At 44.9% G+C, this 24,985-nt stretch overlaps 1 protein-coding gene across 1 annotated transcript in view; it reads left to right on the top strand.

Moving 5' to 3' along the window:
• The window catches only part of TBC1D1 (TBC1 domain family member 1), a 180,099-nt gene extending 164,787 nt beyond the window's left edge, over positions 1-15,312 (top strand). Inside the window, 3 exon segments of the mRNA XM_080932552.1 lie at positions 2,372-2,541; positions 10,037-10,210; positions 14,311-15,312. Of these exon segments, the coding sequence (XP_080788678.1) occupies positions 2,372-2,541; positions 10,037-10,210; positions 14,311-14,511 (545 nt within the window). The 3' untranslated portion in view covers positions 14,512-15,312.
• Positions 15,313-24,985: the final 9,673 nt, after the last annotated feature.

Here is a 24,985-nt window from a genome sequence, read left to right on the forward strand (position 1 = left end):
CTCTTACCATTCAGGCTCTTAGACATTTCTGGCCTGGGGCTTTTTTCATTATTAGCCTTTAAGTCCAGATAAGTCCTAAAGCAAATGACCCTTTGTCAACAATTCTGTTTTATACATGAATAGATGATTGACAGTTCACAGAGTCAACAAGATGACACAGCAGATAAATGTTTTTGCTGCCCAGCCATGATGGAACCAACATGACTTCAGTCCCAACGTGAGTTCGATCCCTAGAACCTTTATGGTGGAAGGAGAGAACTGACTCCTGCAAGTTGTCTCTAACCTTCCCCATGAGTGCCATGGCACACGTACAAATACAGTCAATCAACCAACCAGTCAATAAATGTGTGCAAAGAGATTCCCAGCTCACAGCAACATAGCTCCCATATTAATAATTAGGTCACCACCAAAGAAGGACATGCTGCTTGAGAGGCAGGCCTGGTCAGTGTGTATGCCTTGACTCCATGATGATCGATCACACTGAGCTAGATGTCAGTCCTCTGTCCAGTAACCCCACAGTCTGTATAATTCTAGTTTGAGTGGAACAGGGACCTTGGGAGAAACACTTGCCCTGGTGCTGAAAAGATGGCTCAGAGGTTAAGAGCATATACTGCTCTTGCAGAGGACCCAAGTTCAGTTCCCAGCAACCACATTCAGCTGCTCACAGCCACCTGTAACTCTGGCTCCAATGGATCTGATGCCTTCTTCTGGCTTCTGCATGGCCACACATGCACACATAAATAAAAATAAATCGTGTAGCACCATTCTCCATCTTCTCATCCACCCTGCCCCTGGTCAGGTGTGGTGTTTGTGGTAGCTGAGGACTAACCAACTGTGTGGCTGTGGGCTGCAGGCTGTACTTGCTACCCTCATTCGCAGCACAGGCCATTCCAGTGATACCAATGCCATTCATGTGCCAGCGACTCTGAAAGTTTCAACATAACCTGAGAGCTAGCCTGCTGAGTAGCCTTATAGATTAGTCATCTTGCCTGCTGTCACCAGTGTCTAGCCTTTATGTTTCAGGTGTGAACCGCTTTTTTACACGCTGTCATTCCAACCCACATGGAGAGGCATCTTGGAGACTCTCCCTCTGTGGTGCTTTTGTTTGCCTTGATTTCTGTGGTTGGACAGTTGCCATCTTATCTTTTTTCTACTGTGCTTCAGCCAAGGGTGGGGTAAGGGGTATCAAAGAAGAAAAAATTAGATTAATTGGTCTTAGTTATATTTATACTTTTGTCTTTAACTATTTTCTTGTTTGATCTTTAAACTTTATTCCAGTTACTAGGTAAAACTTGCCTGAGTTGGGTCACCCAATAACCAGCTTTTCCCTCTGTGTTTTAGCCCAGGATACTGGTCCTTATTCTGTAATGGCTCCAAGTCCAGGAGAACAGGGGGGATGGTGAGGCCAGCTGCTCGGCCTCCTGCCTTGTGCGCTTGCCTGCCTCATCCTCCTGTGTAAGCAAACTCAGGACAGGAATCACTGTGGCTTACCAAACACCGTGAGAACACAAGAGCTGGAAAGTAGCCTCACTCAACTCAAAACTCCTCAGACAGAAGAATGATTCTTGCCTCCATTACTGTGATGAAGTTCAGTGTGGTTTTACATTTCTGTAGGCCTCTTAAAGGCTTTGGGCATCTTTTCATTCCTTCTTTTGTTTCAAAATATAATTCCCCAACTATAAGAGTCTTTTGGCGTCACTGATTGGAAACATGTTTTAGAGGCTGGAAAGAGGTGGCTTAGAGGTTAAAAGTTCTTGTTACACAGTCATGAAGGCTGGAGTATGCAACTGGGCCTCCCATGCTTGCCTATAACCCAGCCCTGAGTAGGACAGAGACAGGAGGATCTCTGCCAAATGCTGGCTCCAGCCCAGTCAGGAAAACATGAGCCTCGGGTTTGGGGAGGAACCTTTCCTCAACGAAATATGTGGAGAGTAAAATAGGAGACGCTCGATACCGTTTTTGGCCTCCACAAATGCATACAGGTGTATAGATGTGTACATACAAATAGAACTGTTTTGTAAAAACACATTTTGGTAACTCCTTTAAAATCTAGATCATTCATGGAAAAAATCATAAGCTATTAAAACTTTTTCAACCTTCGACGCTCTCTCAAATTTAATTGATTTTTCAGAGTAGAAAAAGCTTTTATCTGAATCTGTGATAAGACCTAGGCCATTTATTTATTGTTTTTAAATTATTCTCGTTTGCAGTATTGTCTTGATAACTATCTGAAATAATAGACTCTTAAAAAGGAAATAAAATCTGTAACATGAGCTTCTTTTTCCCACCCTTCCGTCCCATAATGCAAGGAATAGAGAATACAGTGGTATTTACTGGCAGGGTTTAACTCTGCATTTCTGTGTCTTTCTAGATATGATCTTCCTTCAGGGATTAGAGGTCATATTTAAAGTAGCTTTAAGTCTTTTGGGGAGCCATAAGCCCTTGATTCTGCAGCATGAGAACCTGGAAACCATAGTGGACTTCATAAAGAACACACTCCCCAACCTGGGCTTGGTGCAGATGGAGAAGACCATCAGTCAGGTATGGACACTCTGGGCTTTCCAGATGCCTGCTGAGGTCTGGTGTGTCACCTGAAAAGGAACTGCCTTTCACCACTTTGTCCTCCATGTAGCATCTTACCTGATGCCTGTCATATGGAAGACACATCACAGATATGTATGAAAAGATGAAATATATGACTGGGCCTGTATGTTGTGTGTATGAATGGCAAAGGCACTGTGACACCAGGTCTGATTGCATGTACAAGTCATCAGTAGTTTATTGCAGTACGAGGCTTTCATTCTTGTCATGGTTCTGCTGAAATACATATATTTGTTAAAATGAATGCTTTGGTTTGTCCTCTCAGTGGTACTAATTTTGATGTTCAGAAAATGACTTTTCTGTAATCAGACTGGTTTCATGAATTTGCTGTATTTCTTTTGCTATTATATTGTTACTGTTGTTGGCAAGTTTTGGCATCTCTAGGTTCTAAATGCAATAGCACTTTTACTCTGAAATGGTGAATGTTTTAGGTAATTTAGCTGAAATTACAACTAGAGTTGATGATGACAAGTGGTTTGGGTTGGGTGTGGAGGCCAATTTCAGTTCTGTAGAATGAAGACTTTTCCATTAAAGATTGCTGATGGTAAAAGATCAAGATATTTAGAGGGTAGGTTGGCCACCAGAAGTGTCCAGAGGCTGTATGGCTGAGAGAAACAGAACCAATAAATCAATAATTATAAGATGGGGAATATTAAATTGGCTTTCATGGTTGGAATTAAACTAGGTAGTTTAATTGCCTTCTGAATACTATTGATCCAGAGAATCTATTAGAAGTTCAATTCATGAAGCCAGAAGTCTCAGGGAAATAGTGGTGCAGTTGTAGTTCACAGCTAGGTCTAGAACCTCCTGGATACATGTGGGGGCTGAAGGAGCTAGTGTCTGCTGTCTGTAGTGGGTGGCAGCCGCAGCAGCTCCACTTGGCCCAGGAGAATGGAACTTGGCTTACTTACTGGCAAACTTTACTTACTTTACTTCCTCCTCCTCCTCTTCTGTGTCTTGCTCCACCTCTTCCCCCCCCCCCTTTTTTTTTTCTTAGACAATTTTATTGTGTAGCCCTGGCTCTCTGGCTGCCTTGGGATTCACTCTGTAGACCAGGCTGGTATCATCACAGAGATCAGCTTCCCTCTCTCCTGAGTGCTAGGCTTCCTTCTCTTTTTTGCTTTTGTGTGACTGGGTCTCCAGCCTGTTGGATGGCATGGCTCACATTCAGGACAAGGCTTCCTTCCTGAGCTGTTCTGGCCTATATCAGTAATCTCCAGAAAATGCCTTTACAGACACACAAGAGTCTTGCTTTACCAATCACCTAGCATCTCTCAATTCAGGCACAGTGACAAGGAAAATAACTCACACAGAGAATGTACTGGAAGGGATTGTCATTATTGGACCACACTGCAGAGTCATTAGTTGGCTCTCCTGAACTTAGAACATTATAGATAAAAATCTAAATAAATCACTTACAGATGATGAAATACAGCTTTTTTTTTTAAGTACTTTTTTCTTTAAGTAAATACTTATGTAAGTTTTCTGATCATTCACCAGGTAGCTCAGGACAGTCCAGTAAGCTCCAGTACATTACAACCAAATGCAGCCTCTGCAACTCTCAGCTCTTGGGGGAAAGATTCAGATCTGGCCTGGGCACAGAGAGAGGGCATCCTGTAGCTTGTGAAGGGGACTGTGCACCTCAGCACCCTGCACTTACCTCTGGCTAACTGATTGGCTCTAGATCTTCCCTGCCTGGCCTTGTTCCTCAGTATGGGCCACTTCAGCTTGCTGAGTTCTTAATTTTGGCCGGGTCCTAAAGAATCTATATATACACATGTCTTCATGCAGTCATGGCCATATTCCTGAGGACAGAGGGGAGGGGTGAGGTTTCAAATGCATCACACCTCAGAGTGCTTCAGCAGCTGCCCACACCTCCCAATTCAAGATCTTACTTGCATCTTACTGTAGGATAAACGCTTGATTCTCTTCATTTCTGGTATTCACACTTTTTACGTTCTTCTTACTGTGTTTTTTGAATATATTTAATGTCTCACGGCTTCTGGGGTAAACCCAGAATCTTGGCTACCTATGTTATGTCTGTCCCATGAGTGCTGACTTCTAGCCTTGTTCCAGCTCCAGAGCATGTCACTGGTCGACCTCCTGAGTAACCAGCCTCAGAGAAGGGGGTGGGGACAGGTATTTATTTCCTCCGCCCTTTTTGTGAAGAATTGTACTTAATGGGAGCACTCAGCACTCTGGCATGCATCAAGTACCCTTTGGAATATTGGAATATTCAATATTGAAAGCTTAGAATGCCCCAGCATGGGAAGACAGCAGTTCTGTGTCTGTGTATGTGAGTTAGTTTGGGCAACCTCTATGAACTTGGCATGCAGTAATACTCTCTGACTCCTTAGCAGATTTGTGTCATGTGTTCCTGCGCCATTTTCAATAAGATTAGATGGGCCTAGCATCCCATATTTCAATGTCAAGGCTTATAGGGGGAAATCATGGGGTGCCTGGGTATTGAGCGTTGGAGCTGACATAGTTGTATCCATCTGGACCTAGAAGAAAGATGATTCTGGATGGCCAGCACTTTGTGTGATGGCTTGGTAAGTGCTTAAGGTTTTAAGCTTTTAGGAGGCTCAGAAGGCCTCTACTGCAGATACTCAGCGCTGCCTTTGCAGTCTGTAAAGGGATAAAGTAGCCATGATACAGTAAAACAGGCTGTAATTTGCTGAGCCACGTGCCGAGGGCATGGATGAAAGAATACATGGAGTAGTTCCAGTGCCAGACGTGTTCAGCATTGTGCTGAGGTAATGAGGGTGTAGGCTAGATGAGCGATATTTTGGAGCCAGGTTTTTATTCCAGAACTAGTGTGATGGAAAGCAGGTACAGGTGCAGGAAGCTCCAGCTCTCCTCTCATGTCACAGTCTGGAACCTGACCTCTGAGAAGTCAGGCTTTCTGTCTCCTCCCCTCAAGAGGATATTTAAGTCTTGAACCAACACTAGAGCAAGCCCAAGGTGTACAGCATGCTTACTCAGCCTGAGAAACCCCAGCACAAACCTGGGAATTTCTCACGGAGAAGTGAGGGATGTAGTTATTGCATGGCAGACTATTCAACTCTGTTCATGGACATGGTAGAAGGCAGTCCCAGAGAGCATAGCCCCATTTCATTTGTCGCTCTTTATAGGCCTCCTAAGCAGCTGGCACCCAGCCAGGCTCCTGGAATAGAGTGTCTGGTACAGGGTTCCAGAGCCCTGGCTTAGTTGGGTCATGCTGGGAGCCGCATCAGGTATTTGCAAGGGTGAGTGTGTAGACAGAGGACCTAGGGTCTCTGGAGCCAGTAGCCTTCCTCCATATGGCCTTGTGCTCACCACAGTTGTTAGATAGAGTAAGCCATGAGCACCTTAAGAGGGCTCTCTGGGAATTAGCAGCACTAACAGAGTTCTAATCATTTTACAGTGAATGCTCTGTGACTGAAGCCTTGGTTCAGTTCACAGCTGCTCTGAGAGGCAGACCTGCAGCCTCTTGCAGCATGGTTTAGCCTTTGTACTGCAGTTCCAGATCTGTACTCAAATCATGTAGGAACTTGCTAGGAAGGTGGGATCGGGGCTCCACCTAGACCTGCCGACTCAAGAATCCACATGACCATGTGGAATCTATGTCATGAGCAGCATTATTAAGAGAAGTTCCCTGTTGGGCCTGACCTTGTGGGGTAGAAACCAGTCTTCACAAAGTTCCTGTGTTCAGAGGAGGCTAAAGCAGCGCAGCGGCATCTTGTGCCCTTTCAGGAGGCACAGCACTGGTTGAAAGGAAGAGTTTGTAAAAGGCAGTCAGTGGTGCCACAGCAAGCGGGTGAAGTGCCTTGGGGAAGAAGCAAGTTACCACTGCCACATGTAATGCTGATTAAAATCAGATTGAATTTTAGTTAGCTTTATTATTGTTGTTATAATTACCATAGACGGAGTGCCCTTGTTCTGGATATCCAGGCAGACTGCTCCCTGCCTTAATACTGAGACTGACAGATTGAGGGAAAGGTCCAAAAGTCAAAGGTGGCAAATTGTACAAGCCACCAGTCAGTGCCTTTCTTGTGCATGTCCAGAGACTTCGGAGTAGATGCTGAGTCTTCATTAGCAAATGAGCCAAGAACAAACAACAAGAAGAGCCAGCTAGCAGACACTGACCTGGGGACATATTTAGCTTCATGTATAACTTCTGCATAGCATATAATGCCTTACTTGCCAGCTTTTTAATACCAGCAGTGCCAAGGGCGTGCAGCATCTGGCACTTCAGTGCATGCTGGTGACATTCTGTCTAGATTGTTTCTCCTGGAAAGTGGTTTAGCTAGTACCAGCTAGTAAACCATTCAGACCCTTCTTAGGAACTGGCACCAAACACAGGGAAAGCCTGTGTATAAGGAAAATCTCATAGTTGGAGACAATCAAGCTGCCCAACATTTGCTGAATGGTCTGAGTTGGTGGAGAATCATGAAGTCATTTGTACTGATGGTTACAGGGACATGGTGCTGCCCTTAGAACATAAAGTTAAGAGAAGCAGTGAGTGGAATAGGATATTTGGGGTTAGTTGTGTTAGAGCAGTGAAGATGGAAGGAAGTACAAAGATGACAGAAGCTGTTCTGGAGGTTTTACCTCCCATGCTTCCTGCCTGGAGCTTTATTGCTTCCGTAAGAAAACTGAGAGGATGTCTTCTTGACAAAAATTGAACATAAGGAAGTGAATAATTCCTGCTTTGACAAGCAGAAGAAAATGCTCTTTTCAGCACCAAAATTCTGGAACTTTTCTGAAACTATGAAGAAATAGAGAGGCGGGAGAATGGAAGGCTCAAGGTCCCCAGTGTTTAAAGCTCAACTGGAGTCTGAGATGAAACCAGACCGAAGACTAGGGCCACTCCTTGTGGACTGTGGAGAGCCCATGCTCAGGGCCTGGATTGTAGAAGGCTCAGGGGGAGGAGCTGTGCTTGTTCTAGAACCCCTCCCAAGCACACTGACTTTTCCCATCAGCACCCTGTCCAATGTTCCTGTTTTCAGCTCACTGATTGTGCTTCTCCGAGGTGCCACTGGGATTAATCTGGCTTTGATCTTAGGTCTTCCTGCATCAGTCCCTCGTGCCCTGTAAGTGTGTAAGAACAAGGACCCTTACTGCCATCCCTTTAGTCTTACGTCCCTTGGCCTAGGCAAGCCCAAGAGTTGTCCATGCTACTCAAGGAACAGGACACGAGCCCCACCAGACACACTGCTGTGGGTTTGGACCATTCCTGGGGTACAACTGTAGTCATGGCCGGTGTTCTGAGCAGCCAGGTAATGCTGCAATTTCACCAAGACAATGAGAACCCAGGATATTTTATTAAGAATTCATGGAGGCCCAGAAGGGCACACAGCCTGGTTCAGCTCAACCTTAACATGTCATCATAAGTCTGTAGAAAAGGCCAGAGGCTTTGTTGCCAATTTTCCCAGGATAAGGAATGATCTTTAAACACAGTGTGTTTTTCCATCCTCAGAATTACACAGGAGCGATTTCATGGCAGTGATTTTTGTCCTGCTCAGACTTTCAGAAACCCCACAGTGCATATCCATTTGAAGTTCTGCTGAGATACGAGGTTAAATTCTGAAGGGATTTTGTGTGTGTGAAACAGACTCCAGCTAAGACGAGAGCTTTCCAGGCATGCACTGGGACTTCTGTGAACTGTGTCCCTTCATTCCCAGCTTGGTGCTGGGAGGTAGGTGCTCCTGCCCCACATAGGAGACCAGGGAGATTGAGTGGGTTGCTTGGAGTCACTCAGAGAGATCCCCAGTGTCAAAGCTGACTGAGCCTGAGCCACTCACCAGGGATCTAAAATGCAGTGGTCCTTCCCACTGAGCCTTCTGTCACTCTCAGGCACAAAAGGAAGTCAGGTTGATGTAGATAGCACATGACTTAGTATTGACAGAGACTAACTTTTGAATCTACTTAGTATTAATCATGGAGTTAACCTGAAAACTAGAAAGCTGATTTTTTTTTTTCCTAATCTCAGATTGAAAATAAGACTCAACTGGGAAGGGCAAGAATGTGGTGGGGCTTTGGAGGACAGCCTCAGGGCTTGTAGGGGACCTTGGGGAAAGCTGGCTTTCCACAGCTAGAAAGGGTATTTTCTACATTAATTAGGAAATGCAAGTAGCTTCAGCTCTTCAGAAGCCTTGACTTTATTTTCAGAAAAGTATTCTAGACTAAGGGACAAACCATAGGATTTGTGCAAGGCAGTTTCCAGCTAATTAAAGTGAGAAAACTTACCCAAAATGTGGACCGCACCATCCCAGGAGCTGGGGTCCAAACTGAGTAGAAAGGAAACAGCTGAGCATCTGCACTGTCTCGGCTTCCTGGCTGTGGATGCACCCCACCCAGCCACCTCAGGCCCCAGCCACCTCAGGCCCCAGCCACCTCAGGCCCCAGCCCCTCAGGCCCCAGCCACCTCAGGCTCCAGCCACTTGAACTGAGCCAAAATAAACCTTTTGTTCTTTGTTACTTTCATTGAACATTTAGTCTCCGCAATGGAAAGTAACTGCTGTGGGCCTCTGCTGAGTGGCTCCAGCCTGCAGGCTTACCGTTCCACAGAGAAGGGCTTACTTACACTGGGCAGCAGCAGTCTGACTGCTGACCTCAGGCCGACCCTCTACCGCCCTGTCACTTCCTCCTCAGGAGAAAGTACAGATACTGCCTTGTGGGTGGCTTCTGCACTTTGGGCTTGTTTCACAGGTGTGGCTTTGTTGTCACTGTTACTGTCACAGGGAGAGAGATGAGTCGGCCATTATTTTGTGTTTGCTCATCCATGTGTGGGTGACAGTTGGGGTTGACTTATTTCTGCAGATCTGTGTCAAGAGGACTTTTATAAACAGTTCTGTCACTTTCTTATTCTTACAACTCTTAAAAACCCAGCTGAATCTAAACTTGGTATCTGTGCAATAGAACATGATTCTTTTGTCACCTTTACCCTATAGTCGGTGTACTTAATAGAATTCAGAGAAGCAGCTAGTCTATTCTGTCTGAGTGTCCAGTGCCTGTGAAGGCCAGAAGAGGGCATCAGCTCCCTTGGAACTGGAGTTACAGCTAGGAGCCACCAAATGAGTGCTTAAAATTATGCCTGAATCCTCTAGAAGAGCAGCCAGTGCTTTTAACTGCTGAGCTGTTTCTCTAGCCCTTAGAAAGTCTTTTTTTTTTTTTCCTTTAATCTTTTTAGCCTTTTTGAAAGAGTGTTAAAACCCATACTTATTCTTTTTTTCTTGGAATTATTTCTAGGTGTTTGTTATATCCTCTCTTTGTAAAACCATTGATCTCAGAGCTGAATTTTCTCCTCTCCTCCTCTGTGTTACCACACATGATGCTAAGCGTGGCGGGATAGTACACACCCACACATGTTAGCGTGAATATGAGCACAGGTGCCTGTGCCTGTGGGAGGCTTGTCTTAGTTTCTGAGCCTGATGATTTCTCAATCCAACAGGTGTTTGAGATGGACATTGCCAAACAGCTACAAGCCTATGAGGTTGAGTACCATGTGCTCCAAGAAGAACTTATCGATTCCTCTCCTCTCAGTGACAACCAAAGAATGGATAAATTGGAGAAAACCAACAGCAGCTTGCGCAAACAGAACCTTGACCTCCTGGAACAATTGCAGGTAGAGCATATTTGCAAAGCCGCTTCCTGAGCCTCTGTGTATAGTAGCTCATTAACTTACCAAAGGCAACGGCAGCCTGGCCTTTCCCATGACCAGAGGACCTTTCCCACCCTGTGCTCTTTGTAGTTGTGATCAGAGGTGTCCCAGCAGAATCAGCCCTTTTATTATGGAGCAGACAGAATGTCCTTGCTACAGTCAAACAGTCCAGGAGCTTTCTGAGAGGCTTTTTCTACACTTAGCTTTGCAGGAGACCAGCTTGGTCCCAGATGCTGAATGCCAACAATTGTGCTTTGAATAATGATGAGTCGGAAGCTTTCATTGCCTGGGGGTGAAACGGGCTCTAGGTCCTTGGAGAGATTCTGAAGGACGGGGGTGACTTAGAAATCTATCCAACGAAATAAGTCAGAACAGATGATGGTTTTTATAAGTCTAATACAAATGCAAAGATTTGTTTATTGAGGGCACAGTTTTCCCTCTAGAACCTCCCATCTTAAGTATGAATGCAGGTGAAGACACTGAGCAACAGCTTATAAATAGTCCATGCAGAAATGAGAGGGAATGGGCATGTGCAAAAACCACTGCAGGGCGTGGCTCCTCAGTGCACTGGCGCTAGGGAACCATGAGGTCTCCTTGTTTGATGGTGTAAATGAGAGAATGTGTCAGTGTTCAGAAATTATTGGAGTGATGCTTTTAAAACAGGTTGTTCGTGGAGGCTCTTGGCTCCATAGACTATGTTCTCCATCTTTGTCTGGTTCTGATCTTTCACCATAGAAAGCCACCATTTCATGAGTTTGTCTGTGATGTGAGAAAGGTGGGCATTTGAGTACTCCCCCCTCAAATGCCCTTCTCCCAAAAGCCCTTGACGGCAGGAAGCTTTCTAGATCCTTACTGTTGTGCACAAAGCTAAAATGTTTCCCTCACTCATCCTAACTGCTGGCCACATCTAAAGCCACACTGCTTAATCTGTCCTTACTAAAAATATGCCGCTGCACTTCTTCCCTGGACATCTCAGCTGTCACCCGAAGGGGAGTCATGGGGGACAAAGAGCCTGCTCTGTCCCACAAAGGCGTACTGGGCAGGTCACTTCCAGTGACTTCAAGCCAGTAGTTGACCTGACATCAACCTTGAAGCGAGCACCTCCACTGAGCTCACATTTGCATTTTGAAGCTTCAGCTTTCTATGAGCAGGAGCGTGGACTAGGTTCCTTACTTAAGCTAATCCTGTGTCCATATTTGGAGTTTCAAAAGCAGTTACACATTGCTCTAAATGATTTGTAAACACTGCTGAGATGCCTGAATACTGAAGAAAAGGCATCTGTGATCACTTGTAGCCACAGGTGTCTTCAGGATCAGCCTCTTCTCTAGACCAAGGGCTCCTACACTTCTAGGAGAGTCTTATCCTGGGTTGCAGGTTTTGCTAACCCACTGTAGTTACTGAACCTGTGCTGTGCTAGACACAAACTGAACTGCACATTGCTCCTCCTGAAAACGTGGGCATGGGATTGTGGTGCTGTGTGGTTAGGCCCTGTGTAGTTTAGAAGGAGCTTCCTCATGATTCTCTCTGTCAGTGTGGATCTCATATGTATTCTATCCTTTTGTATAAGGAGGTCTTCAGGATTATCCTAACGTACAGAGAACAAGGTGTATGGTAGCTTGGTTCTGTTCATATACTTGATGGACAAACCAATGTTTATTGTTTTTTAAACATTTAAGAAAGTGTGTGGCACAGAAAGACAAGTCCTACACAGTGTTACCTGTTTTCTCTCAGGAGGAGAAAGAAAGCTCCATTTAAAAAAAAAAAGAAATCTATAAAAAAGAAAGATGGCCTAACAGCAGATGTGCCCAGTGAAACCTGTTAATACTCAGACTTGCTATGCATTAGTGACAATGAATCTGAAAAATTAGGTTGTAAAGACAGCAGTGGGGGTGACTGCGTGGGAAATTAGACTGCCTCCCATTACTGTGAGCAAGTACTGTCTTCTCTGCAACCTTTAGCAGTGCCTAAATTATTCTCAAATGGGAGAGAAAATAATCTGGAACCAGCCCACTGTTATGTTGTCATTGAAAATACAGAGCATTCAGCTGTTGTTTTGAATGAGTTGGTTTTGTTTATGATGTATTAATTAGAAAAGCAATTTAATAAACTGTGGTATTCTTTTCTTTAAAAGTATAATATATGTGTGTTCTCTGAAAAATACAGAAGAGAAAGGCTATATACACTCAATCCCAGTAGTAGCTGTTTCTGTGAGGTGTAAGAGTCAGCGTCCTGCCGGCTCTCCAGTGACCCTCTAGCCCTTTCTCCTCGCCAAGGACCCCGAGTAAATGCAGTTAAAGGGTTAATCTTCTATGCAGTGAGAATATGCGTTCTGCCAGAACCTTTAAGTCCAAAGGTATTTTTAACTTTTATAAGTGGCACAAGTTATTCAAGTCTTTGTAAATATACATAAAAGAACAGTGATCATAGATTATTACCAGTTATCATTTCTGACATTTAATGGAGTCCTAGACTATAAACACCAAATGTATGTATGCCATCCAGCAGACTAGAACTAATGTTTTTTTTTTACTTAAAATGCTATGAGAGCTTTATTTATTTATAAAATACTTGAGATATTTCTAAAGTTTTCTTCGCCTATTATGCTTTAATGTCCAGTGTTTAATTACCACAGAGTTTAAATAACGCACAGAGTACATCTAAGAATAGGTTGTCTCACAATGAGTTGTCCATAAGCAGGAAATGCAACCCTTGAACTGGTGTTCATAGCAGTACATGAGATTTTGTATCCTAGGTAGTAGCAAATAGAGAGGCATGAGACTGCTTCCTGATAACCAGCTTAGCTGCAAGTAGCTCTTGTAGGGCCCGTGTGGACCAGATCTTGAGAGATCATACATGCTTTCTTTACTATCCTAATGAGTCTGCCATCTGTGCCACTGGTAAGCCATTGTGTACATCAGCCATGCACACTAGTCAGTCCGTTTCTCCCACCCCCAGAACTATGTGGTTCACAGAACAAAGAGATGGGCCAGAGCCAGTGGGTAGAATGTAAGGGCTTAGAGGGTACCACTTAAGGAGAGACACAGACATGCTCCCTCTCAAGCGGGTGACCTGTGCCTCCCATCCTTTCTCCCTTGACTCAGTATTCTAGTAGTACAGCTGGCGCTAGACTTGGAGTCACAGGTTTTCTGTCTACCACGAAGGTTGTCTTGTTCAAAAAACAATTTTTCTGGTTTTAAAAATGAGGTGGGAAAATAGTACATCTCTTTTCCCTAGCTAATACAAATGGGCGTGCAAAGGGGGTGGGAGTGGACTGGATTGATAAGGTAGGCAGCCCTTGTGCAGAGTGCCAGCTGGGAGCTGGAGTAAGCCAGAAAGGCCTGAAATATAAACTGCGGGGCTGGAGCTGCTCCGGTACTTTCAGTGGGCCTCTCAGGTCACCAGAGCCTCTCACCCCTAAGATACCTGTCCTCTAGGTTCAAAGCACCCAAACTTCCATTTCCCTGGCCCTGGTGTGTGCTTTCTCCCCTGGAGTAAGACTCGGGGCTGGTCCTTTACAAGGTTGGTGGTGGCCAATAGACGACAGTAAAAAGAAACCTCAGCAAAATGGAATTGTTTGAGCATTCCGCGTATCAAGAAAAACAGCTAGTTTGTCAGTAGTAATGTCTTATTATTCTACGAAAAATAAGAGAACCAGATTTTAGGTTAGAGAGCTATCCCTAATACAAGTAGACTATCACATTTGACCAATTGTGAGAGTGAAGTTAGTTTTTAAGTGTAGATATATGGTTAACTGGGATAGGCTATGCTGTGTGCACTTCAGTTCTGCCCTTCTCCCAGGGTATAGATTGGGGTCCAGTTCCCTCTGTGTTCTGATGCTACTTTCTCAATCCCTTGTCCCCAGAGGGGCTCAGATGCAGGAGAATGTTGGTGTTTGTAAGGGACCAATTGGCCTGCTCCAGAAGCTAGGGTCATTCTTATGTGACCAGAACTGATCATCACCAGCTTATTTCTGCTCCAAAGTTCCCAAAGTGGTAGCATTCACAGCAACCCCCTCTTGTGTAATCAGAGGCAGGTACATTCTCACCTCTCCTTTTATTCTCCAGGTGGCAAATGCTAGGATGCAAAGCCTTGAAGCCACAGTGGAGAAGCTTCTTACCAGTGAGAGGAAGCTGAAGCAGGCTGTGCTGACCCTGGAGGTGGAGCGCTCCGCCCTGCTGCAGATGGTGGAGGAGCTGCGGAGGCAAAGCGCCCAGGCCAGCGCTCCGGAGCCAGACTGCACCCAGCTGGAACCCACAGGTGACTGACAACTTGGAGAGACTGCACACTACTGACACTGACCAGGCCTTAATCAAGAGAGACGGAAGCCGGAGGCAGAGAAGAGAGAACTTCTCAGGGAGGAAACTGGCTGACCAGCCTGCAGATTCTTTGGAACTCAGACTTGAAATTGGAGGACAAAAGTCTCAGAGTTATTGTTGTTTTTGGTTCTAATTCGTCCCCTTGCTGTAGCTTTAGATGGCATGGACATGAATAAATCCCATTATGGTTCTTCCTTCTTCAGAGACACGTTGTGTGAAAAGAACATTCATGACACCAGTGTTTCAGAAGCAAGAGGGGCTTGAAATAATTCCTCAGGCAAAAGTGTGACCCTTTGTCAGTCTGCAAGAAAGGTCCCTGTGACTGTGCCTTTGGTGTCACCGTGAGGTGCACTGGGCCCTTGTCCTTTTCTATTATGGAAACATGATGTGACCATGGGGAAGGAAGAAAGGGGTTTATTTAAATCGGACATATTAGTCACTCCTGACTCCACAGTCACTCCCATTGATACTGAAGAGGCTCTTCTTTTACAAACACAGTGTTTTCTATGTTTCTGCTTACAATGTTTCATAAGGAAATGACAGTTTTTAGAGTCCCTGTTATTGCCTGTGTGTGACCTGCAGCTCTGGGGTCTGACATATTTATTTCTTTGTGATTGTTTCATAGCCACACTATAGGGTCACGTATTTATTTTTGTCTGTTGAATGATGTGCCACGGCCATGTCTTCCTTTGAGCCTTGACCTCTTGGAAGTCTGATTCCTCATAGAAGAAATAAAACATATCAAGATTTTGAGGGGCTCCTAAGATTCTGAAACATTGCAAAAGAAACCAGACTGAAATTGCAATCAGATGTATGGCAGCTGGCGGCTTTTTAGAGGTGGAAAGTGTGTTTTGAAAAGTACTCAAACACGTGCACTCCTTCCTTGGGATGTCGAGGACCCTGTGCCCTCAAGCAGAGTGCAGCTCACAGTCACCCTGGTGCCAGCAGGTCCTGTGTGCCCATGTGCACACCAGTGTGAATTACCCATTTTATTGCTTGTTTCTTACCGTAGAGTCAGTGTCCCTGAGCAGTAATAACATGTCCAAAATTCAACATTAAAACATTTAAATAATAAAATGCAATGTAGAAAGAAGCTGTCCACTGTTACCCTCCTCTGACTACCCCTGCTCGAACCAATTGGGACTAGTCATGTTGGTTTATGGAGAGAACTCTCTGACCCAAGACCATGAGGGATTCTTACATCCCTCCTGGCCATTTGGTGTCTCTTTGAAAAGGCTAGGAGATCCCAAATGACCAAAACCAAGAATTTTTTGTTTTGTGTTTTTAACATACAAATGAAGGCTTAGGGAAGAACCACCATCACAGGGGCCCCCTGAATGTGGCATTGGTCCTACTTTGTGCTCTACTGGTTCTCCCATGCATGGAGGTCTGTTGCAGCTCTCTTGGTAGGAAAGGAGCCTTGTAAGCCTGGCTGTAAGAAGAGACCGCCACCATGGGGTTATTTGAATTTTTGACATGTTATTACTGTTCAAAAACACTGACTCTACAGTAAGAAACAAGCGATAAAATAGATAATTCACACTGGTGTACACATGGGCAAGCTTTGTGGAAAGGTTGCCCAGCATCATCAATAGTCAGACACTGATACTGGAAGCAGAGCTGATACCTCAAAAGTGCCCTTGCTCGTGAGATGACATGCATACCGAAGCCCCCTTCACTCCGAGCTGCAAAGCTAAAACTCAGAGTCTGAAAAGGACAGCCCACGAAGACACAGGTGTGAATTATGAGTTGCCTTTGTATATTTCTTTCCTTGCTAGGTCACTAGCTGTGACCACGTACAGCCTATACCCACAGGTTTACCATGCATACATGCTACTCTGGCCCAATACAGTCTTGACTCATGGATGGTGTACAAAGGCAACTCATTTCACTGTGAACACTTTCTGGCAAATGATTAAACCATGGTTCATGTTCATTTTTCTCCTATCATACTACTCTACAACCACGTGTACACTTGGAGGTTGCCCTTCTTTTGATATAGTTTATGTCTTGTACACTTGAATCAGGTCCTTAAGAACCACTGATACGTAGAACCTGGTGACAATCAGATGCGGTCCCTAGGTTCAGCTGCCCCTTTTAGATAGAAAAGCAGTGTCCATCTGGGATTTGGGGAATTGGAAGAAAGGCTGCTCTGGTGATTGGAAGACTAGATTTGCTTTACAGATGGAGAAGTGAGGGACCAAATGGAGGTGTGTGACTCCAGAAGACCCCAGTTGTCTGAGATACAAACTGCTGGGCCTGCAAGGCAGTGTGGGACCCTGTGAGAAGCTGCTGTTGCAGTAGCGACCACCAGTGGCTTTGTAGCCAGGGGTCTGGTGGGAGGTCTCAGGCCTTCCTTCCTCAGCACTCCTGCAGAAGGGGGGGGGGCGGGTAAGGCAAGGAAAGGACACTGGAATTACCATGTGCCTCCATTGTCATGCTGAGCAAGATGGCCTTCAGGGACAACAGACCTTCATTTTGGTCTTCGCTATCTCAAAGCATCAGGTCCTAGATCCCACCTTGATCTACCACCCTCAGGGTAGCTGACTATGAGAAATTAATCCTGGATTAACCAAGTTGACAGTGTAAACCAACACAGCTAATTATGGAACCTAAGTGATTTGGGTGATAGCATGTGGATCATTTGACACAGGCCCTTGGCTTAAGTACAGTTAGTGATGTCTACAGAGTACAGATTCAGAGACTGATTTCTGCAGATAAAACCCTGGAAGACTCCTGTGGACATCCGGAACTCCCTACTCTCTTCTTCAGTGTGGTAGAGTTAAGTGATGGACCCTGTGCTCTTAAGTCTGAATGCTGTTGTAAGAATTTGGTGTAACTATTCTTGGAAAAATTGAAGGGAGTCTACTATCTCACTTTGCAAAGAAATGGGGGGGGGTGTAAAAGAAGGTTCAAATGGTTGGCTAAAGTGTCAGGGTGTATCCCCAGTTTCCTGTCTGCCTTACAGTGGAATTACATTTAATTAAATTGCCCAACTTAAATTGTAAATTACATTAGATTTTTATTGTTTGTAGTTTCCGAAACAGGAGCTCACATAGCCAAGGCTGGCCTCGAAGTAGCTTGAGAGTGACCCTGAACTTGCCTCCATTCCTCAATGGTGACAATTTTAGCACACCAGATATGGGCAGTGGTGAGCTTTAGGACTCATGTCTGATGGTGTCTGGGATTCTGTGAGATTCTGTGAACCCCACCCATCAGTTACCTAGCAACAGCCAGATATTATCTACCCCAGTTACCTGGCACTATAAAAGGGGCTGCTTGCCCCCTCCTCTCTCTCTTATTCTCTCTTGGTCTCTTGCTCTCCTCCCCCCTTACCCCTCCTCTACCCATTCCCTTACTACTTCTCTATGTGCTCATGGCCAGCCTCTACTTCTCTATTTTCTCTCTCTCTGCCTCTACTACCCTCTTAACAACCCCCCCCCATGACCTGAATAAACTCTATTCTGTACTATACCGGTGTGTGGCTGGTCCCTGGGGGGGGGGGTGGCAGAGGGGGAAGAGATTCCCAACATGTGTCCCCCAGAGGCCTGCCCCTTGCCCCCATGCCTTGCCACAGCTCCATGGACCATATACCACCTCCCCCACTCCCTTCATCTTTTTCCTAACAGTGTCAATAAACTACCAGAGAAAATTGTGTCCCCCGTAGACAAGGGAGATAGATCTTCTTATCATACAGATTCCAGATGAACTGACTCCTGAACTACCTCCTACAGCTTTAACATACCTGAGTTAGGATGGGGCTCAGGAGGCGTTCTAGACAGGGCTCCTCGGTGTGTGCTCCAAAGTGGAGGAGGGCTGCAGTAGGGTCCGACCTCATCCGATGTTTACTGAAATGATGTACTTGATACCTGTACCGCTCCTCCTCCTCCTCTTCCTCCTCCTCCTAAATGATTTCAGAAGAAAAAAATTCAACACAAACTTGACTTTGACTTTAGAGAAAGGCTTCCATTGAGTAAGATGTTGGTGTTGTCCTGTCTGGAAGTTATTTCTATAAATGTTATTTCTATAAATACGAGCAAGTGTTTTCTTACACCGCAGTCAGAAGTCATTTAGACCATTTAAAGCAGATAACAAAAATTATATTCGAAGTAGCTAGGAGATCTCTAATCGGGTGGTTGTTTCTGCTGTAAACCTCTGATACTACTATGTGTCTATTTATGAATAAGTCGTGTGGCCAAACAAATTAGAAAACAAGAGTTTTGAATGAAGCAAACAGTTTGTTTAAAAGCTGAGGAGGGAGAGTGGTTTTTGCAGTACTGGGGTTTGAACCCAGGGCTTTGTGCATGCAAGCAGGTGTTTTCTCTCTGGCTGTACTCCCAGCCCGACCAGGTGTTCTTAAGGCGTACAGTGAACACTCTGTTATTTTGATCAGATGCCACCTCCCAATCAGCCTAATTGGAAAAAAAAAGTTCTCTGTCTAAGGCTAAGGGTAGCTTCTAGATATGAATAAAAAGGTATATTTAAGAGGCAGTTTGATATACATTAATTCTGCTATGCAGCAATTTTAGGTTGCAACCTAGGGTCTAAACCCTGTTTAGTAATGGATATTTTAGACAGGCTTTACGGTATTAGATATGGGTTTCCTTGAGTACAGTGGGCCTCAAATCTGAGCATGGAGTGGTTGGTTACCCCCATAATAGTCATGCCTCTGTTGATGTAATAGCACATCTTGCCAGGTTGGTATAGCTCCCAAACCATCCTTTCCTACAAAGCTCCCATATTTCTCAGTAAATTTTATTTGGGTTCAGCCTACTTAGAGCCTTCTGCTCTGGACTGTCAATGTGGGGGTGTTGGTAGATGGTCCTAGTCTTTGGAGTTTTATTTTGTTTTTACCATCCAGATGCATTTTCACCCGTGTACCATGTAGATATGCTGTCTGGGTTGTATTTTTTCTTATAGGTTACAAAAAGTTCATGTTTCTGCAGCTGAAGTTGGCTTTGTTGTGTAGAGGAGCAGAGCTGGTGGTTGGGAGGATGAGAGAGAAGGAGAGAAAAGAGCATTGCATTGCGGTTACTGAGCACCCTTAGTCTGGGCCCTTTCTCAGATTCTGGGATGGTTGCTATGGATAATCAACCTTGTTACGTTGTTTCCGATAACCTTGCTATGTTCCCTACCGTAGCTTCAAACTGATGGTTCTCCCACCTCAGCCTTGTGAGGGATAAGATGACTAACTGCCTTCTTCTGCTCCTGACTATAGATGTGATGTGACCAGCTGTCTCAGCTCCTGCCTTTGTGAGTTTCTTGAAGTGAAGGACCACAACCTTGAATTATGAACTAAAATAAATTCTTTGTTCCCTAGGTTGCTTTTTGTTGGGATATTTCTCATATCAGCAGGAATAAAACCAGAACAAAGGTGAACGGTGTAATTTGGGGTTCATTAACCTCAGGGGCTCACTTGTCTGCATGGGTCAAGGTGTTCTTAACAGATATTTCTTTAATCCTTGGGACTCTCTAAAAAAGCTCCAGGAACATCTTGGGTACTTGTCCTGCAATGTTTGTGTTTAATCTAATGCCAACTGTGTAGGTAAGCACATAATCCTATTGGGCCTTGACATAAATATTCAAAGCTAAACTAGCAGGCATCCCATAAATAAGTGTGCAGGTATTTGGTTCTAACCCATGACTCATTCTGACCCTATCCACTCTTTTGTCTGTTTAGTGTATGATTTTTTTTTTTTTTTGAGGGACAGAGTCTCACTATATAGCCTGGGCAGACCTGGATTCATTTGTGTTTTTCCATTATGTACAGTCTCAAGATACCAGGAGCAAAATGGAACCTGGAGCCAGTAACAGAAGGAACATGCCTTAGTTATAAGCAGAAGCCCTGGAGTCAGCTGAAACGAACCCGTGTCCATAAAATGGAAATAAATATTTTGCATGTTTATTGTGCAAGTCTTTGTGGAAAGCACAGATTTCTGAGGCAGAAGGCACATTAGCAAGCAGTGAAAGTTAGCATTGTGTTCTGATACCATAAACCAACTGCATCTAATCCGTGAGCTTGAAATTCCCCCATGGGATATAAACATTTAAAACGGGGATTTTTGAGAACAACTGTTATGAGTCCTGAGGAGCAGTTCAGACTGGGCCGTTGTGACTGTGTTTCTGAGTGTGCTTAGCCAAGCATGAGAGGGGCTGTAGGAAACCATCCTTTGATGTCACAATGCTTTTGATGGCAGCTCTTACAATAGTAAATAAAGCTTATTAAACCCTCAAGCTCCACTGCAGACATTGTCTTGTGACAGAGGAACCCTAGATGTTTGTTTCCAACCTCAAGTATGCATTAGAATCTCCCACCAATTTTTTTTTTTTTTTTTTTTAAAGACGGGATCTCATATAGTCCTGTCTGGCTTGGAACTCTACAGGTACATGCCATCTTCTTATCTTCTTCAGCAGGTACACAAACTTCTGATTCTCCTGCCCTCAACTTCTCAGCAGTAGGATCATTTGCATGCTATGATGCCTAGTGTATGTAATGCATGCTAGACAAGCACTATCAACTGAGGCGCAGCCCCAGGGAAAACTAAAACCCCAGTGCCACGAGGAAAGCTGTCTCATAAACTAGACTCCCTGTGATAGAGCACAGTGGTTTTTAAGCTTAGCTAAGATCAGAAACAAGTACCTTAGTTGATAATAGATTCAGATGAGTGAAAGGAATCAGGATTTAATCACATGATCTAGACTTTAATTTCTTAAGGATTATTTTATAAGTCCTTAACCAGTTGGGTTCATATCTATGTCAGTGACGTAGATGAAGCCCTTGGGACTGTACCTCGGACTGCATGCAGTGGATGACAGGACCTTGAGACTGGTATTGACAAGTGCTATAAGTGACCTAATTTGAGCAAGATGAACTTGACACATTAGGTTTTCAATTTGAAGGCAGGCAGTGATACTAAGAGTAGACTTGGACCAAAGCTGATGTCAGCTTTAAAGTAACTAGAAATGCATCCACTGGCTCTGCTCCAGACTATTAACTGGGGACTCTGGAAGGCCAAGTTGGATCGTTAACAAGTCCTCCAGAGGGAATACGGGTGTGCACTAAAGGATTTTGAAACCATTGTGTGGAGGGAAGAAGCCCCTGAACCAGAACAGAACGAGAGGCTTGTGGGTTAGTGATGGCAACAGCTGCTAAGAGTTGCTCTTCTTGGGCTGCGGATGTGGTTCTGTGGGTGAAAGCAGTGTGCAAGCTTAAGGACCTAATTTCAAATCCCCAGAACCTATGGAAAGCTGAATGGGTAGGGTATCTGTAATCTCAGTGATCCTAAACAGAAACGGGGGTAGAGACAGGAGAATCAGGCAGCTGGGGATACAGTGGAAAAACAACAAAAAACCCTAGTCTCAAACAAGGTAGAAGGCAAGGACCAACACCCAAGAATGGCCTAACCTCTATATGTTCACAGTACCATGAACATGACAGAATTACACCACACACACACACACACACACACACACACTTGCTGTTCTTTCATTATTTATTATTTTTATGTGCATGTGTCAATGCCTGCTTTTTTATGTGTCCACTCCATGTGTGCCTGTTCCTCCACAGACCAGGAAAGTGTCAGAGCCCCTGGAACAAGAATTACAGACAGTTGTGAGAGTCCTGATGTGGGTGCCAAAAACTGAACCCAGATCCTCTGCAAAAATTAAGTCATATGACCATCGGAAAAGTCATTATTTTGCAAGCTGTGTCATTTGCTTATCTCTCTGTCCCACATTGCAAATCTACTTATAAATCTGACCAATTCCATAGAAAGGTCATTGGCAAGAAGCAAGCATAGATAGAGTGTCAAGATACAGTAACAAGGAAAACACCAGTTGCCATGTGCCAGCCATTGTTCTGAGCCACCCAGATGGATAATCACAAGGAAAGATGTGAGCGCAGTTGCTTTGGGACAGCAGTGCTGAGGGAAATGCCAGTTCACGTCCTTGTTTGTGGCCGATCACTGGAGCTCTGTGTGCCTGTGAATCTTTGACATAAATAGTCAAGATACAAAAATGAGTGGCCACCAGGGAGTTAAATATTAGCCTTCTTGGATACCCATTTCTCCCCTCGTTCCCCCAGAAGGGCATTGTGGGAAATGTAGGAAACTTCTGCCTCAGTGTGTGAAGGGGATGGGAGAGGCAAGGAAGCTGAAAGAGATACAAGAGAGTTAGAAGAGATGCTACATAAACAAGTCTCCCTGGTCCACAGCACTTATATGGCATTCATGTAGCTTGAGACCCTGGTTGTGGGAAATGGGGTACTGGGGTGTAGACACAGATACTCCTTCACTGTTTAATGGTTGAGTGATGGTTTTTATACACAGGTATGATAAACAGAGACGCCAGGATAGTGTAGGAGAGTTTGCCTAAGAGTGAATTGCTTTGTCTCAGAGAGCTGTCATATCAGAAGGCAGATTTCTTCGCTAAGTGTTGAAAGATTAGAAGCAGGCTCTGCTGCAGCTGTGCGCTCCTGAGCCTTTGACTACTGTCTTGCCTGGGAAGGTTTAGGGAAGCTGCATTGACTACCTCAGGGCTGCCCAGGAAAGTACCACCCCATCATTCCCCAGGTTTAGCTCCTCTGGAGTTTAGAAGGTTGTTGGCATGAGGTATGTGTGTCTGAGAAGTCTATAGTAGGGAAACCTAGTGTCTTTCCAAAGCCACTTCTTAGTGATGGGTATGTTACATGTGTGACAAAGACCCAAATGTAACAGAAATGTACAAGATCAAAGGAAAGGCTTCCATAGCTCTGGTCTACCCACACTCTATCATCCAAAGATAATCACTACAGCCTAACCCCTGGCTAGTTTTACCTCCTGACCACCCAACCAGGGAGGCCTGTTCTTTATCTGTCCCCCTGTTCCCGTCCCCCACTGCTTTCCAAAGCAGAGTCCATGCTTGCTGATGTATTTGTTCCTGCCTGAAGAAAGAAAGAAAGAGTAGCAAGATCAAGGCCTGTCCTCATGAACCTAAGATTCTGGAGCACCTGAGCAGAAAAGACTCCTGCCGTCACTCAGGAAGTGAATACCACCATATCGCTCTTCAAATGGATTTGGCCTTACAAATTGTAAATCCTAAACCTGGAAAAATCCTCAGTAAACTGAAATGTTCCTTCAGGGCTTCTTATGCCCAGGGGTTTTGTAAATAGGGCCTGTCCCTCTGCCTCTGCAGGGACCTCATCACTGCCCCCTCGGGCTGTCTCCCAGCCCCGGGTGGCCGCTGTCTCCCTCATCAGGGGACTCCGGGTCCCAAAGGGTCTGTATGACAGTTACACTCTCCTAATGTTATACCCCCACCACGAAAGTCATGCTCTTGTCTAAACTATCTTGAGTTAGAAGAACTTTAATGGTTACAGAGTGCCTTGTCAGCTGTAGCTGATCTAAGAAAATAAACATTTTATAAGGACGATATCGCAAGTGGCTCCAGACACGAGAGACACTTGGTCCCAATGGATGGTTCTTATAAATAGCCAGGCAGTCACGCACTGCAGAAATAGCTAGAATTTCTGTGACTTCATAGGGAGCCAAATGGAAACGCCCTTGCAAAGTGAACGCTAAAGTCACCCCACAGTCAAAATTCAGTCAGGCGCTGTGTGGAAGCCAAAGGTATTTCGCTTCACCCCCAGCCTGGCCTCCAGTAGAACCACACTGACCTGAACCTTCGCAATGAATCCTTATGCTTAGAGCCCACACTTGCCAAATGAACTCACTGAAGAGGCCTGGCAGGACAACAGAAATGACACCGTGGCCAGAGCCAGGCCTGAGGCTAGGCTTGACTTGGTTCCTATGCATTGCTTATATATGGGACCTGCCATCTGGAGCCCATTGCCCTACAGCCCAGTGGGGTTCTGAATTATTAAAGACAGGCGGCAGCACCGGTCCACAAAACGGAGTTTTGGCATCACTGGCTAAACTTAAAGGGTTTCTGTAACCAAGGGGAGTATCAGAAGAGCCCCATTTCCTCGGCATTTTTATTTTAAGATTTTATAGTGATAAGGGAGAAAGCAAATTATTTTTCAAGGAAGGGAGATGTAACAATCTCCCTGGGAAACTGTCTTCAGGAACAAGGTACCCATTGGCTATTTCCCCCATAAGAATTGAAACAAGGGAGACCTAGCAGTGCTCGGTGGCTCTATTCCCAGTCTGGACAGCTCAGCCAAGAGAGGTCATTTCAGTTCAGACTGGTCTTGTCATACAGCTCAGGCTTGTTTCAAACTCTTAGCAATTCTCCAGCCTCAGCTTCTAGAACTCCAGGATTACAGGTTTGTGCAAGTATATCCAACCAGGAACGGTCATTTCTCTCACTCCCGTATTCCCTGAGTTAGGGTCAGAGCTGGGGCCCTGGCAGCCCTAACAAGATGGCTCAACCACCATTCTCAACAGACCAACTAAAAACACAAGCAATAGTGGAAAAGGCTAATTCA

The sequence above is a fragment of the Micromys minutus genome, assembly GCF_963924665.1.
Source record: "Micromys minutus genome assembly, chromosome: 1".
Classification (NCBI taxonomy): domain Eukaryota; kingdom Metazoa; phylum Chordata; class Mammalia; order Rodentia; family Muridae; genus Micromys; species Micromys minutus.